General features: G+C 46.7%; 1 protein-coding gene across 3 annotated transcripts; it reads left to right on the top strand.

Moving 5' to 3' along the window:
• Positions 1 to 639: 639 nt before the first annotated feature.
• zer1 (zyg-11 related, cell cycle regulator) lies at positions 640 to 16,846 on the top strand. 3 transcript variants are annotated; one of them, XM_088940443.1, is made up of 16 exons: positions 640 to 785; positions 1,841 to 2,190; positions 3,026 to 3,176; positions 3,783 to 4,222; positions 5,240 to 5,425; positions 6,047 to 6,161; positions 6,588 to 6,734; positions 7,482 to 7,655; positions 8,041 to 8,256; positions 9,317 to 9,358; positions 10,078 to 10,197; positions 11,070 to 11,185; positions 11,696 to 11,884; positions 12,184 to 12,281; positions 13,178 to 13,280; positions 13,855 to 16,846. In XM_088940443.1, exons 2-16 carry the CDS (start codon positions 2,024 to 2,026, stop codon positions 13,910 to 13,912), a joined length of 2,322 nt encoding a protein of 773 aa, XP_088796569.1. In that variant the 5' UTR covers positions 640 to 785; positions 1,841 to 2,023; the 3' UTR covers positions 13,913 to 16,846. The 3 variants fall into 3 exon arrangements, with proteins under 3 accessions (XP_088796569.1, XP_088796570.1, XP_088796568.1); XM_088940442.1 differs by having other exon boundaries at positions 647 to 785; positions 1,825 to 2,190; XM_088940444.1 differs by lacking the exons at positions 11,696 to 11,884; positions 12,184 to 12,281; positions 13,178 to 13,280; positions 13,855 to 16,846 and having other exon boundaries at positions 10,078 to 10,423; positions 11,070 to 11,163.
• Positions 16,847 to 17,003: the final 157 nt, after the last annotated feature.

Raw genomic sequence — 17,003 nt, 5'->3', positions numbered from 1 at the left:
TCCGGCACACAAAAACGGTCACTCGTTAGAATTTCATCTTTTTAAAAACCTTCACTGCCGTCGCCACAGTCGTACTTATGTGAAAAGCGTCTGTGTTTGGGAAGGGGGATCGTCCACTGAAGGGGTTTTACTTTCTTTTAAAAATGGGCGGCCTGACAAAAAGTGAGTGATTATTTAAGACTAAAAAATATCCTAAGGCTAACGCACTGGTCGTGTATGTACGAATAAAAAAAAAAGCTCTTTAAACGTCATGTGCAACATTTTGACAAGCGTGGACTTTGTAAAGAGTGATAGGCTGCTGTTTCTAAATAAAATGTCTTATTTAAAAATAAATGGGCAGGAAAAGCACTCATAAAAGTTTATAGTGTATGTAGACCACGCCACTTCGCACTTCGAGATCACGAATATTAGTTTTGAAGGGATGTTTTTTTCTACATCGCATGCAGTGATTCAAGAGTTGGATTCCAGGAGGATGCTGCACACTGGTGGGGGTGGAGGGGATCCCCACTACCTGTAAAGCGCTTTGAGTGGAGTGTCCAGAAAAGCGCTATATAAGTGTAAGCAGTTATTATTATTAAGAGGGCAATGGTGTTACTGTCAACGCGATTCTTTTCGGATTGATTCCGGAAGCAATTCCGCGGTCTGGAATGGTTGTCCCGGAAGTGAAGGCTGTTTTGTTGACAGCAGAGGAGAGCTGGAAAAAAAACTCGAAACCAGAACAAAAACAATTAAATATCAAAATAAAAATAAATTAATGCAAGCATTCATTCCTGGTCCCCGTAAAGGTAAGAAGGTGTCTAACAAAACGTGTTATTTTGTGGGGGTGACAGATCTTGTACGACGAACCCCCGAAGCTTGTCTTTTTAGTACAATGCTTGAAATAGCAGTGCATTGCTATGTAGATCTGTAATGTGTGGCGGATTGGCCGGGTTGGACGTCGTTGTTTTAAATATGCATTGGTAGAAAATCGTCTTTTAACCCGTAAAGTAAGTCCCATTTCATTTTAATTTTTATAATGCATAACCTGTCAAATAGTATATTTAGAAAAAATACACATTTCTGTTTAACGCATTGCTGCAATGGAGTTATCTCTTAATTCGACCTTCCACTTTGGAAAAAAGACTACTACTGTACCTTTATTATGTAATAGTCGCGTATATCGATCTTTTTACATTCGCCTGTACGGGTATTCGGTTCAATAATCTTGATATGTTGATAATTTCCACGAAGAACGAACGTTTGTGGTTTGTTCGGAGTACTGACTCCGGTGTCATTTTTTGTCGTGTTTTATTATGCTTGTTAAAAATTCACAGCGATGACCTCAGGTTTTTGAGATCTCCGTGTTGCTCTTGTGTCATCAGTTATTCTGCCTTTAACTGGAAAACACCTTAATTAGAAATGTAATGTTTTTTTGTGGTATTATTGCTGGACTCCCCGGTTTTATGTATGATTCGACATGATCTATCATAGGGTTTAATAACTGTACGTGACTTAACTAAAATGGTATGCAATTGTTGTATATATTTGGCTATATACATAAACATACATATACATATGTCTTTTAACGATATTTAGCTCTTTTATTCATGACATAACACATTTATTGGGTTTCATTCGCGTTGTGTTTTGGCAGAACATATTGGCGACTCGCTTCGCAAGTCGTTCAATATGTAAGTGGCTAAAATTAGCTCGTTAACTCAATTCAGCTTTCGGGGTTTGTAAAACCCCACAGGATTTTGCTGACAATGAGTCTAAATTGGGGGGGTTAGCCGTGTCTTTGAACAGTGATGATGGAATCGGGTGTTTTGCTTGAGCTGTTTTCAGTCTGTTTTGCCGGCAGGCTCCAGTAACCCATCACCGGCTCCCAGGAAGTTGCCCGCAGCCCACTTCCGGTTCTCCTCGCTCCACTCCAATGTCTCCGTGACTCTGCCTAACCCCCCCCTCCCCCCCTCTCTCCCCCCCCCTCCCCTCCGGCCTGTTGCTTAAGCCCCAGCCTTCACCCTGCCGGCAGAGAGGTGCTGCCATGGCAACCAAAGCAGGGGACAACCCGGAGTCACTGATGGCTCTGTCCACTGAGTACTGCCTGCGGAACCTGAAGGGCACCCTGTGCTACCTGCTGGACAACAAGACGCTCCGGCTGCATCCCGAGGTGTTCCTGCCCAGCGAGATCTGCGACAAGCTCGTCAACGCGTACGTGGGGGGCGGCTTCCAGAGCTGCGGGGCGGGCCTGGTCATCCTTTGCCATTCCACTGTCGTCCAGCCCAGCTGTCGCCTTAACCTGCAGCGGCTAAACCGTATCGACACGCGAGCGTTCGCTGTGGTCTGGCACTTGGAATAAAATGGAAATGTCATTTACCCCCAGGGGTCTGGGTTCCAGACAGCAGGCTTGAGTGTACAAACACGAGACTGGCAGCAGGAGTAGGGGTGTGTTTGGCTCGTCTTGCTTGGGGGCTTTGAATCAATCATGGCTCCAAGGATCTCGTCGTGTTGCTGCTGGTTTTCCATAAAGTGACACGTGTGTTTGAGGCAGGCTCCCAGCCTGTTCATCCTAGAGGGGCACTTAAACTGGTGACATCCGGTACAGTTAGCGATTTAAACTCAATATTTAAGTTTAAGTCTGTTAAGTTTTTAAGCTTAAGTTTTTACATTTTTTCTGTTACCGTGTAGTAATTAGAAAATAGCAAAGTTTCTCAAGTGATTCTCCTGATGCAGACGCAATGTACTGTATACATCATGTAACGCAAGAGGAAATGAAAATCCAAAGAGATTTCTTCCCAAAATTGTGATTGCGCTAACTCTCAAAGCAGACAACAAGAAGTGTGAAAACAGTGTTAAACAAATCAGTGCATAAGATTATAGAGAAAGATGACAGAAAGTGCTTTTGGATCTGTTGTAATCGGGGGCTGGTGAATGAACACACATTTGTTACCAGCCTTGGGGCTTGTCTCAGTATTGTCACCCCAGAGATGCGCAGTGTGGTGCGAGTCGCTGGCAGCCTGTGTGATTCGCGGTGTTTGCCGTGCAGATATATGGAGCTGGTGCACACAGACAGTAACTTCGAGACGTACAGGAACTTCTTCCTGCTGTTCTCTGACCCGCGCAGCACCAGACTGACCCGAGTCCAGCTGAGAGAGAACACAGTGCAGGACCAGGACTTGGAGGCCATTGGGAGACAGGTAGGGTCACAGTATGAAGACAAAGCAATCTGCAGTTCTGGGATTCTTATACACCCCAGACTGTGAGCAGCTGGTCTTCTCATGGGTTATACGCAGGGTGTTTCAGCAAATTTGCCAGCAGCTCAGGTTTGTATAGATTCATTCAGGCTACTGCTGCAGCTCCTTCACAGCTCTTTTTGAATGAACACTCTTTAATTTTCTTTTCTGCTTAATTTTAAGTGCAATAAGAACAGCTATATGTAGAAAAAGGCTGGCGGATTTATGTTTTCTTGTTAGATTACTAGTAGCTTGTGGAGCTCATTCTTGGGGAAGAATGACTTTGACATCTCCCCTCTTTAAATGGCAGATGGGGCATTGTGGTAGTTCTGATTCTTGAGCTGCAACATGTTGAAATGAGACAGTAGAATGGAAAAAAAAGTTAAGTGTCACAAATGGAAATAGGGCTATTTCACGTAAAATTTGAATTCAAACATCATGAGGGAATGAGTGCAGTAAATCCCAGTTCAAAGGTGTCTCCGTCATGTGGCAGAGATGTGCCTGCGGTCCGGAGAAGCACCTGGGTTTTTCCCAGCCCATGCACAGCGTTAAAACCCCTTTCGCCCCCAGGACTTGATCGAGCTCCACCTGACCAACTGCGAGAAGCTGACAGCCAGGAGCCTAAAGACTCTGGTCAACTTCCGCCAGACGCTGGTGTCCCTGAGCCTCTTCGGGTGCAGCAACATCTTCTACAAGGACGACAGCCCCCGGGGCTACGATGACACCGACCGCCTGGTCAACCCCATCCGCCAGGTGCTGGTGACGGACTTCACCTTCCGGGGCTTCAGCCGCCTGCGGCTGCTCAACCTGGGGGGGCTGACGGAGGAGGTGGACGTGGAGGCGCTGCTGCAGCCGCTGGCCTCTCTGACCTCCCTCGACCTGTCCTGCGTCCAGCTGCCCAAAGTGACATTCCTCACCCAGTGGAAGGACCGGCTGGCCTCCCTCGTGCTTTACAACGTGGACCTGTCGGAAGAGCACATGTACACCGTCGTGCAGCTGGTCCACCTCCGGTGAGCGAGCCCCGGGGGGGGGGGAGTCGTGCGGTCGCTGGGGCTGCGGCCACAGTAATGGCAGCCAGGCTCCCGTTGCGGAGAGATCGCGTCGTTCGTTTCATTGTTTGGAGCTTCTTTTGCTTTTACGTCCATTGCCCCCCATGAATCATGTTTCCACATGGTCATGACAAAGCTGAGAAGGTTCTCCGTCTGACACTTCTGATCATCTGCTGGTTTACACATTTTTAATATCACACTTATAACAGCTAACATGGGTCATGTCACTGGGCACTGGGACATGTGATTTCTACACATTTTACATCCTTACTGTTCAGTGTTGCCCTCTTAGATTATTCTGTTCTTCATTGCTTGTTCCTAAGGAGTTGTATCTACCATGATGACAATCTAGGGGTTTTGAAATTTAATCTTCAAGGCATTTAATATGGATTTTGCAAGTTGATTTATTGATTTTAACTTGTACAAAGCAATGCTTGATCTGTAGGCACCCCGAAATCTGATTGAGATGAGATATTTGTAAGAACTTTCCAAAAGCTTGAAAGAGGACCTGGAGTAGGTCTGAGATATGCAATCTATACCACTGCTGGACTTTTAAAATATTCACCCAGTTCAGCACTTTAAAGAAAAATGGGGCATTACCAAATGTGCATTTCTGGGGAGTTCTGAAACTAGTTGGAGAACCTTGAATGTGAATGTCTGTAATGATAGGTCTTAAAGAACGCAACAACAACACAACAAATGCTGTTGGTTTCATTAGTTATTTGTTCCAATTTTACATTTCACTCAGCATATAAATTTGCTTCTAACCTGGTATTACTCTTTGAGATGTGGTTGAATCTCTGTTGCGTCATGCAAAGGGATCAGTGTGGGGGAAAGGAGCAGCTCTTCGTGTTTCTCTGCCAAAACCCAAAGAAATGATACACCTGTAACCATCAGACTGAGGTTTAGCAGGTGCAGCAGCTGTGTTTGAGTCCCAAGTCTTAGTGCTGGCCCCTCCCGGCCCTGTCTCTTCCTCAGGCACCTGGACGTCTCCCGGGACCGGCAGCGCGACCGGCAGGGAGGCTACAAGTTCAAGCTGACCGGGAAGGTCCTGACCATAATCGTACAGCGTCTGGTCAACCTGGTCTCGCTGGACATCTCGGGCCACGTCATGCAGGACAACTGTGCCGTTCCTCATTCCGAGGAAGCTATGGGGCGTCCCAGGTGGGTGATCCTGTCTCCGGCTCGAGGGGTGCAGCTGGGAGGCCCATCTTGTTTTTAAGTAACTCCGCGGATCAGGGGGCGTGTTGGTGAAATTAGTTTTATCTGCTAGGAGTTGCTGGCATGGGCAGAGGCAAATCCGGTGGATCAAATGTAGATTTCTTTTTGAAGAAGTAGCAAAAGCCTTACGTAATGGTTACAGCACAAAGTGTCTGAAAACCTGGATTCTCACATGAGACTTCTTTCTAAACTGAGAGAATCGGTGGTGCCCTGTGCAGACGGAGCGAAAACTGGCCCCAGCGTGGGCAGCCCAGAGTACTAGCAAGAAGAGAGGGGTCTAGGCTGGGCAGTGTGCTAACTGGGGTCCCACAGGGCTCAGTGCCGGGATCGCTGCTCTTCCTCATAGAGGGTGATGATATACAATGTGTCTGTAGCAAATTAGTCGGACTTACTATGGGCCTCGGGATTCTGAATGGCGTTTCTGAATATCTTGTTCAGTAAGGCTGTTTGTCCTTGAATGTGGCGTTATGGAGCCCGGGCAGCAGCAGCACTGAGATTTGAAGAGTCCTGCCAGTTCCACCCGTGCCCCCGGCTGTGCGGTTGACCGAGCTGTTGCTCTTTCAGTATCGAGCCGTCCAAGAGCAGTATCTACCCGCTGCGGGAGCTGAAGAGACCTCTGCAGTTCCTGGGCCTGCTGGACACCACTCTCTGTAACCTGACGCACATTCCAGCCTATAAGGTACTGTGGGATCCGGGTCCTCATCTTTCTGACTCTTTTACGGTGGATTTCATTTGGTTGCGTATGAAGCTCTTCGATATGTTCTTATAAAAGGCACTGGAAAAAAATAAAATGATTATCAAGTAGTTCAGGTGGGGAGCTGCGTCAGCAGGCGTAGGCTGCAAAGGCACAAGTAAAAGGCTTATTCCTGGCTGAAAAGAGAAGAAAGAAGTTGCTTACACCCGAAACATGTGTTTTCTTTCTTCTCTTTTCAGCAAGAAGTAATTATGAATACTTTCTTTTTAAGATTTCAAATAGCTGAATCAAATCCCTTTTGTCCAGCTAAAAATGTCACTTCCCTTCATCTGCAAGAGGAAGAGATTCCCTTCAGAAGGGGTGTGAGCTATATCCTTTTGGTACAGAAGTTGGTCTTTCTTGGTTTCTCAGGTCACTGGTGCGAAAAACGAAGATCAGATTCTCAACGCTATTGAGGCCTACACAGAATACCGGCCAGAGGTGGCGTCGCGAGCGATCAACCATCTCTTCGACATTGCCAGGATACAGCACTGCAGCCAGCTACTCAGGGCACTCCAGGTGAACGTCCAGTCCCGTCTCGCAGTCATCCCTAGGGAGGGGTTGGGGCCCAGGGCAAATCCCAGTGAGCATGGCCTCCCCCCCTGCACCACAACCGCTCCATCACCTCCCTTATGATGCACTTCATTAAAAAGAGTTATTACAAACATCCAGCGCTGTACAGGCTACAGTGCACGCAATGTGCGCATTTAATAAAATAATCACAGGTTGCTACAGTGAGACTAAGCAAAAAGCAGAAGTAATTGCCTAATAACGCAGCTAAGACTTTTAAAGTAAGATACAGATATGATTTTAACGGATTACAGTTAGGCTTTTGTTTTGGTAATCGCCTGAAATCAAGGGTGATCGTGATACCCAGAGAGTTTCTGGAAAATAGAGGTAAAATTTAGATTATACGCTGATAAGCCAGCATCTTTACATACACACGTTTTATTACTGAATATGTGAAGTCCCCTCCGTCAGATAATTGTTCTGTTTAACCTGCCATTTAAATGTTTTTAAGATGCACATATTTCATGAAGGCAGGCATTGCAACAAAAACAGCAAAATTGTGATGCATTTAATCTTCGTGCAGTAGCAATGCAAACAAAAGACTAGTGTGTCACAGTTTAACAGGTTTGGGCTGCCTGGTGTGATTCTCTAGTGTCAATATTTTATATCAATAATGCAGTTTTAGATGTGGAACTCGCGCGGAAGGGAACTCGGGCTGCCCTGTCTCAGGCCTCTCGCCCCCTTGTGTCCCCGCAGCTGGTGATCTCCGCCCTCAGGTGTCACAAGTACGACAAGAGCATCCAGGTGACGGGCAGCGCCGCGCTGTTCTACCTGACCAACACCGAGTACCGCATGGAGCAGAGCGTCCGGCTGCGCCGCCAGGTCATCCAGGTGGTGCTCAACGGCATGGAGCACTACCAGGAGGTGACGGTAAGCGGAGGGCTCGGCCGCTGCTCCTCCGGGGGCTGCGCTGTCTGTGTGGCAGCACGATGATGCAGGTGTTGGTGTCGCCGCCTCGCAGCGCTGGGGTCCTGGGTTCGGTTCCTGGGGTGCGGTCTGTGTGGAGTTTGTATGTTCTCCCTGCGTTTGAATAAATCTTAAATGATCAAAATATCAAACTCAATGAAACAGCAAATGTCTTTGTTTCTGATGAGAGGTACTTAAAGGCATTTTTCTGTGACTTGGAAGAGTCAGGACAGCAAGGGAAGGGCTGGCTGTGCTCGGGCGCCGATGTGGAGATGTGCAGAGAGAGTGGCCAGCCGTGCCGCACAGGATGGCGCTCAGCGCAAGTGTGCTTTGTCTCCCCCTGGTGCAGGTGCAGAGGAACTGCTGCCTGACGCTCTGCAACTTCAGCATCCCGGAAGAGCTGGAGTTCCAGTATCGCCGCGTCAACCAGCTGCTGCTCAAGATCCTCAACTCCTCGCGGGACGACGAGTCCATCCAGCGCATCGCCGTGCACCTCTGCAACGCGCTGGTCTGCCAGGTCGACAACGACCACAAGGAGGCTGTGGGCAAGATGGGCTTCGTCACGGTAAGGCCCCGCGACCGCAGCCCAGGAGCTGGACTGTAAAACCACTCCGTTCCCTTATTCCTATTGATCATCTTGTGCTGTTTGTGTCTCCCCTATCATGTCATCAGATAGGGCAGGCAATTAATACACCATAGCTTTCTGGGTAACGTAGTTCAGACAGAAAATCCTATTTTATCAAGCAATACAATAAGTAGTAAGGAACAAGATTTCATGCTGGAGAGGCAAAAGAAAAACAAAACACAGTTTTGGGGCTATAAGGGAAGAAGCAAAGGTTTATTCCGTGCTGAAAAGAGAAGTAAAGAAACACAACGTTTTGGCTACGGAGCCTTCTTTACGTTTTTTTCTTCTTACTTTTCTTCCAGGAATAAATATCTGCTTGTTTCATTTTAGCTTGCGTGCTGACACAGCTCATCAAATAGTCGTCAAAAGGTTGTGTTAGAGAGTGTTAATAAGCAGCTCTGTTCTAAGACTCCCTTTGCTATATAACCTAGCCCAGAGAAAAAGTATTTATCTCATGCAACCACACTCTAACCTCTGACCAGTTGTTATTATTACAACCTTCTTAATTCTAAAGGATTGAACTCCGAAATCTGATAAAGTAAGCAAACTGCACAAGGTATTAATTCCACACAGAAAGTTCAGCATATTCAGCATTAACACTTAAAGTTTTATGATACAGTCATTAGTAGCCATTTAATTGAGCAGTTTGACCAAACAAGCCCAGAATTAACCTGCGGTGGAGCAGAATATATGGTCCTGCAATTTGAGCTCCTCTTCCTTTACACCATAGTCATCATGCAAATGTTACAGAAAGGAAAGATAAAGAAAAAGGTTTTAAATGACATATTCCAAAGACCCTTTTCCATGTTTGGTAAACCTCCTTTGTTCTTTTTTTGAGTTAACTTGCTTTGATTACACAACAATACTAAATAAACTTTCCAGTGAGAGGTATTTTGGTATCTGACTTGATTGTGAGCTGCTGTACGCAGTATACTTATTTTCACTGTAAACCAGGAACCCCAATTTCAGTGCCCAACTAGTTCCTTATCCCTCTTCACAGACAATGTTGCAACTGATTCAGCGAAAACTCTGCGACAAGATGGTGAGTGTTCCTTCTGTCCTTCGATTTTAGCCAGATCTCTATCTCCAGGAGCAGATTAAGAACAAAGATTATCGGGAGTGTTTTTAAAGTTAAGGCTAAGTAACAAAATGGTTTTCAAATGACTGCACAGCTTTCTAAGGCCAAATTGCAAACAAAAAAGCAATAGATAATTACCTTTCCTCTGACTGATGTAAAGCTCTCAGTTTGATAGCATTAACAAAATACACAAATGAATCAAAGAAATTCCTGTATCTTGTGGCCGCACGTACAGACAAATAACATGTTAAATGTATGTTTCTAAGTAATAACTAAGCCTAGGGTAATTCTTTGCCTAAAGTTTTGAGAATAGAGCGCTGATTCATGGGGGACAGAAACTTAAGTGATTATCGCAGAAAAACGAAATTTACCGTTCCTGAGTATAATGTCCCCGTTTCATATTGTTATTATACTGTTAACCTAAAGCAGAAACTTGATTTAATCTTTAGTTATCACCTGTTAAGTTTATAAACCCAGTCCTTCACAGTTACAACCTTGGTTCTTCCCTGGAAAGTTGTTGGCATTTGTGCTGGAGACGTGGACGAATCCCGGCTTTCCGGATTTCGCTTGGATGTGTCCTGGGGCTTTATGGGAGGCAGGAGCCACTTTCTCTGAGGTTGCCAGTGCTGCCCGCCCCCGTGTCTCTCTGCTCTCTGAGCGTCTGTCTGTCTGCCCTCCCACAGTGCGACCAGGTGATGGAGTTCTCGTGGAGCGCGCTCTGGAACATCACCGACGAGACGCCGGACAACTGCGAGATGTTCCTCAACTGCAGCGGCATGAAGCTCTTCCTGGAGTGCCTGGAAGTGAGACACAGCGACGCCTGTTTTATTGGCCCAGCTCTTGCAGGGTTCATTCACGCCGCCCACAGGATGGGAAAGCATGAGAACAAACGTAGACAGCAGACAAATGGAAATTCTGACTTCAAAATGAGACGTACTCAACCTAAGCAGTTAGTGGGGATGGAGGATTATTGGTCAAGAGTCTTAATTTTCAAATTGACATGGTGATTTAGAGAATAATATATTTACGGTAGGTACCCCAGGGGTTTAACCATTTCCAGTGCTGGTATATATCACAGGCTGAGCCCTAGACATGGGGATTTCAAGCCGGGTTCTTGTCTCTAGCCAGCTGCGAGCGGGATTCCTCGTGTGCCAGGTGCACAATGGTCTCAACAAGGCCTCTGGCGGGGCAGAGTGGGCATTGGTTGGCTCTTGACTTTTGGTTTGTCCAGTTAGCAAGTCCTGCAACTTGCCAGGCAGGCAGGGACAATCAGTCAGAGACGCTCCTCCGCTGGGCACTAACTCTCCAGTAGTGCACCGTGGAGGTCACAGCACGGGCAGATATGAGTGTGTCTGACGGGCAGGCGTGTCGGAGGAGACTGGCTGCCGGACCCATTGCTCCCATTCCTTTCGGAGCAATGCAAATAGCATTAACATAGACGAAGTACCAGGTGCCCAAGAAATTGACTTTCAATCAAATGAATATGATTAATAAGGCGGGCAAACCAATATCCTATCATGGATCCCAGCCCTCCAAAATCTGCCAGGTCTCTGAATTCCGCGTCCATATTTACGCTGTTTGTGCTTGCCTGTGTACATGCTGCACACACATTTATATGGACCCCTTGTGCTTGTGCAGTCCAGACGCCGCGGTAAGTTTCTCTCCCATTCCGCAGGCGTTCCCTGACAAGCAGGAGCTTCACAGGAACATGCTGGGGCTGCTGGGCAACGTGGCGGAGGTGCAGGCGCTCAGGCCCCAGCTGCTGACGCCGCAGTTCATCACAGTGTTCAGGTGAGCGAAGCCAGCAGGCCCCTCGCGCAAGACCCACACGACCGCCGCCAGCGGCTGGCATCGCGAGTGCGTTAAAAACGTCAGACGGTATTTCTCTGTCAGATTGGAAGGATCTTTTCTCCGCCTTATCTTTAATCCACCAGCACACTGTCCAGTTTCAGTCCTCGCGCGTCTAGGATGTTTTACAGCAAGATTAGTGGCAATTTAATCAAATCTGTGGAGTGGTGGTGAAGAATAGGTCGGACTCCAGGAGTTTCCCAGTTCAAGCCCCCTGTTTTGACACTAACTTTGTCACCCTGAGCAAAGTGCTGCACGTTGCTGCGTTTTCTCCTGCAGAGATATTAGACCAAGGATCGGCCTTTCTGAGTGATTCTGTGTTATTGTAAGTCACCTTTGAGCAAAGTGCCTGGTACTGGTTGGATCCATATCCTGAGTGTTAGCGGGGCGTCTTTAGAGCCCTGTGCAGAATTGTGGTCCGCTGCCCACCAGCCTGCCTCTCTGTGCCCACAGTGACCTGCTGAACAGTAAGGCGGATGGGATCGAGGTGTCGTACAACGCCTGCGGCGTCCTGTCCCACATCATGTTCGACGGGCCCGAGGTCTGGGCCATGGAGGAGCCCGGCCGAGACGAGGTGATGGAGCGGATGTGGAGCGCCATCCAGAGCTGGGACGTCAACTCTCGCAGGAATATCAACTACAGGTAGCAGGGAACCGACCCAGTCCACCCAAGGCTGGGGCCAGCAGCATTATCCACAGATAGCCAGGGAGCTTGGATTTTTAAACCCCGTTTCACAAACCTGTTAGCTCCTATTAAAAGGCTAAATGCCAAGTTTAATGCTGTTATTGTTTCACTGTCTTTTCATCTTTGCTGTTGTGTCAACCATGAAGGGCCTGTTCTGGCATTATGCACTAGGTCTCGATGTAGAGTGGGTTGCACATAGCAGAGCTCCTCTCGGTGCGGCGTGTGGCTCCACTGTGGCCTCCTGCTTCTCTTCCCAGGTCTTTTGAGCCGATTCTGCGCCTCCTGCCCCAGAGCATCGCTCCCGTCAGCCAGCACTGGGCCACCTGGGCGCTGTACAACCTCGTCTCCGTCTACCGTGAGTCCCGTCCCAGCGGGGAGACGTCTCCTCGGACCGCTTCGGATCTTCCACCTCGGGAGGGGCCCTTATTTAGACCAGGCGTCTAAATGGGAAGGAGTCACCCTCCAAACTGGTCTGACTGGCACTGGATCAGTGGGCGTGTGGAGTGCGAGCCAGGACTAGGATATAAGCTTTGACTGTGTGATTTACAGACAAACCCGTTAGCTGGCTCCTGTTAATCACGCTAAAAAGCAACCCCTGGCATGCAGTCATTTCATTTCTCGATTCTCACAGTGCATGACCAAATTTGGATTTTTGACTGTTGCGTTAGCCATTTTTTGGTGATGACAGATAGCTCTGTTCCAGTGTATACTTTATGTCCCCAATGTTTTGAGCTTATACATACAATATGACGCCACTGGAGCAAACAGCTGCAGTAAGACACTGCATGAATCCTGATGACCAGATACAGTGTTGTATAATCTGGCCTGAGGTGGATTACCTTGTGGAATTGAGCACTTATTATTAATTATTATTGAGTAAGACGCCTTTAACAAGTTGATGAAGAAACATTTAACCCTTAAACCCATAAAAACAACTGTGTTAATTTACAGTAATCAGTACTAAAAAAGCTTCTTTGTCGAGATGCCTATGGCTTTGGACCCACTGGTTTTGATCATGGTGTTGTTTATTGTTAAGTCATTTTTCAGAAAGAACAATTCCGGCTGCTTTTTAAGATTAAGATGGTATTGGGTTTTTTTTTCCTGCGAAAATATTAACAATTTCACTGAAATCATTAACCTAATTGTGGACTCCCAAGCAAACGCAAGTCATGCTGTTACAGACCGGCCCCATGTGGCTATTTGTCCCCCCGCTGGTGCCCTGTACTGACCCGGTTCCTTCTGTCTCTGCAGCAAGCAAGTACTGCCCCCTGCTGATCAAGGAGGGGGGCATCGACCTCCTGCAGCAGGTTCTGGACCTGGACAGTGCCCAGGAGGAGACCAAGGACATGGCTCGGTAAGGCCTCTCCGATCACACCTCTCCGCAGCCGCAGGGCTTGTGCCAGCACTAGCAGAAGCCAGCCGGGAAGCGGCTTGGATTCTGTTTATAGGGCTGTTAGCTCAGTGAAGACTCTTACTCGCAGGGCAGGATAAGCCTTGTGCTGCAGGTGTCGCAGGTTCGAGCCAGCGGCTGGAGGTCACTGGCAGCAGGGTGGTCAGCAGGTGGTTGTTTGGGCTTTCGGTGAGCGGCTCAGTGCGTATCTGTGTTGTCCTGCGATGGACCCACCTTGCGCCCGTTGCTTGCCGGGACAGACTCCAGCTCCAGGACTGGAAGCGGCGGGGAAGAAAGCAGCCGGGTGGGGGAATGACTCTGATGGCTGGGTGTGGAAGACCAGTCCTCACCCACCCTGTGCGTTTGAAACTTCCAATTGGTCGGTTCGAAAAAATAAAATGGTGAGCTCGCATTTGGGGGGAAAAAAATCCCGATTGTGGTCGGTGTGAGAAGTGTTACTGTGCCACCGCAGGCCATGTAGTAAAGTCACCAGCATCAGCAGGGTCCTGTAACAATTCACCGTTCTGGTGCTTTCCAGGAAAGTCATGGAGCACTGTGGCAACTTCAAAGAAGACCCCATGGACACTACAAGGTAAACAGGAAGGTGGCAACGAGAGCACAGCGGCGGGAAAGGATCAGTCCGGCAGACAAAAGAAGAAGACGTTTTTTCTCCTCATCCACATTTTGTGTCTGCCTTGATTTACTGTAACTACCGGGGGATCTGAGGAACTTCTGATTTCTCTGCCGTGTTTCCAGAAGGAACCTGAAGTGTGAGACACCAGCAGGAGAGGTGTGATGCACGGGGGTGTGGTGTTTTAGTCATTTCCTTTTTTGTGTTGCACATGGTTAAACTTTACTTGTACAAGTGATGAGGTTGTATTTTTTTTTCCAGTTTCCAGTTTGTTTTTGTTTTTGTTTTTATAAAGAAAAAAATTTGGGAGTTGTTTATTACTTTTACTGTAAAAATAAGGAAAAAAAAAAAGATGTGCTTCCACTGTTTCCCCTCCTGGTCCTGAGCTCTTTGGTACATGACCACAATATAAGCTCTGCTCTTGAAGAACAGCCTTTCTGGGGAATCCCACAGACGCTCTGAACTCATGTTCTTTGAATCTTGGCGTTTCTCCTTCGAACAGGAATTGTCATTTCTGCCATGAAGGCTCAGTGCAGCGTGAACTGCAGCTCTTATGATGGATTGTGTGTATCAGGAAAATCCTGGACTGAGTTCTGAACTGCAAATTTGTCTTTTTAGACGTGCATGTTATGTGCATTCGTTCATTTCTTCCTCCTGGTGTGGACTGGGAGTAGGTTGAAAGCAGCTCAGAGTGATATAATGTCTTCCCAATCATTCGAAAGAGCTTGTCCTACATGAGGAAGATATTCAGTGGTGATGTACAGAATTATTCTTTTTCGACATAGTTATAAGCACTCCTACAGTTATCTCCTACAAAAGTAGAATTGTCCTTTCTTGTAAAGATAGCAAATCTTACTCCTGATGAAATGATTCAGGCCACCACAGTGGCGTATTAAATCTATATAGAGACTCTGGAAGTGTTTTGTGAACACATTTGCTCATCGCACTTTTGTAATTGAAGATTTTACAGCTGATTTCTGTTTTTTTTTTAATAATAGTGTATTTATATGCGGAAAGTGAAATAGGAATTCTATTACTGTTTTAAACAAAAGTAAGAGTGGATTTTCAAAAATCTGTATCTTGAGATCTTGGTCTCTTGGAGCTTCATTTTTTTTTATTTTTGCAAACCACCTTGATGAGATTACACTGCAGTTATCTAATCCTACACCAAGGCCATCAAGCACACTGGGGATGAGTCCCGGTCCCTGAGGATCATAGTCTGACTGTTACCACTTTATATGCTTGATTGAATTTAAAATGATTTCGTAAGGGCGGCACGGTAGCTCAGTGCTTAGCATTGCTGTCTTGTACCGCTGGGGCTCCAGTGGGGTACTGTCTGTGGGTTTCCTCTGGGTTCTCCAGTTTCTTCCCACAGTCCACAAAAAGAACTGGTAGGTTAACTGGCTTCTGGGAGAAGTGTGTGTGTGTGTGCCTTGTGATGGCCTGGCGTCCCATCCAGGGGGTACCCTGCCGTGCGCCTGTTGTTTGCTGGAATAGGCTCTGGCTCCCCTGTGACCCTGAATAGGAAGAAGCAGTTAGACCTTGGATTATTTTGTGGCCTGAAGGAGTGAAAAGTGATGTGCAGGTGTTAAGATGGAGGTGGGTAGTTTAAAGAGACTTGCGAAGTCTGCAAGGCCGGGGCTCTCCAGGGCTCGGGCTGGCCTCCACAGATGCAGCATTAGATTCCCCTACTCCTGAAGTTCCTTCAGCCCCTCTGAAGTGTGACTGGTCATTCCAAGGTCAGATTCTGAAACCTCCATTTGTAAACATCTTCTCCCTCATTGGAAATGAGCTGGTGTTGTGCGTTGCCTCGATTTACAGCTGCTTCCAGTTTAGAGCCGATTTGAAAATGGCTAAAACCAGTAATTTGACTGTAGCATCTCAACACAGAAGTTCTAAAAGCCTTGTGCTTCAAGCTCACTTTAACTTTTATTGTTCTCCATAGCTATTACCCAGCAGGGAGCTAGGGCTGGGATGAGTTCCGATACTACAGCAGGTAGTGGAACTGCTGAACCCATGTGCATTTTCCGGGATACCTACATGGCTCTTCCTAGTTATTGGGTGGAAAAGGTGTTTTACGACACAGCTTATGAAGAATTCACTCAAAGTCTTGTGCCCTTAACTAAAGATGGAAATATTGGAAACTTGTTTAATGAGCTTAAAAACAAAGCTTATTTCAGTGCCCCCTGGCGTAACAGTGTTAGATTCTGGTTGCAGTACGGCTCCGCAGGAGATACAGAGGGACTGATGAGGACGTCTGGGTGGCCAGACAGATCAAAATCAGAGTTTTCCACTAGATTTTTTTCAAAGGCATGTGGATGATAAGAAAAATCTCCCCTCCCCCCCCAAAGTTGCAGCCCTGTCAGGCAAGAACAGATGAAAAGCTACAGGACACTAAAAGCACGAGCAATAGAATTGAAAGGGTATGGATTATCTAGCCTGTTTTTTCTCCATCAGAAACTGGGACAGATTGCACTTTGAATTGCATTTCTCTGTTTCTCTGCACCTGGTCTATTGCAGGTTGGTAGTGCATCCAAGAGTGTATCCAGGTAAATGTTTCCCGAACAAGAAAAAATACCTGAACTTTCACTCTCTTATGCTGGGTGTTGACAGTAACAAAAACTAAATGGTTGTACAAGGTATAAAAAGTGAATATGACTGCATTTATGTTCACTTAAATTGCTATTATTTGGGGTACCTGAAAAATGTTATTACATTAACAAATTATTTTTCCATGTATTACACACTGGGGAAATATTGCACAGGCTAGGTACTGGGTGTGAGTGATGTCTTTATGATCTCTGTTGGTACGTTCACAATATCATAACTGGCGTTTAGTCTCATTTGCCATGCCTTCATGTACCAGTTTACATCTATGAAATAAATGTCTTGGAAAAACTGACCAGAAAACTGAATGTTAATCCCATATTTCCTGTCAGTTATCAGCTATTCCATGCATCAGACGTTTCTTAAGTATTGAGTGGCATTTGTGTTTTCTTTACTTAATAGCAAACGCATCTAATTTTAAACAAAGGTAGTAATTTCAGAGAGGGAAA

This window comes from Atractosteus spatula, chromosome 23 (assembly GCF_055471065.1).
Source record: "Atractosteus spatula isolate fAtrSpa1 chromosome 23, fAtrSpa1.hap1, whole genome shotgun sequence".
NCBI classification, from domain to species: domain Eukaryota; kingdom Metazoa; phylum Chordata; class Actinopteri; order Semionotiformes; family Lepisosteidae; genus Atractosteus; species Atractosteus spatula.
The sequence above is the reverse complement of the archived record's forward strand: the minus strand, read 5'-3'. Positions and strand labels throughout refer to the sequence as shown.

Coding starts and splice junctions, on each gene's coding strand:
- zer1 (XM_088940443.1), top strand. CDS start 2,024: ATGGCAACCAAAGCAGGGGACAACCCGGAGTCACTGATGGCTCTGTCC. Junction 2,191..3,025: donor TGCGACAAGCTCGTCAACGC/GTACGTGGGGGG, acceptor TTTGCCGTGCAG/ATATATGGAGCTGGTGCACA. Junction 10,198..11,069: donor TCTTCCTGGAGTGCCTGGAA/GTGAGACACAGC, acceptor CCCATTCCGCAG/GCGTTCCCTGACAAGCAGGA.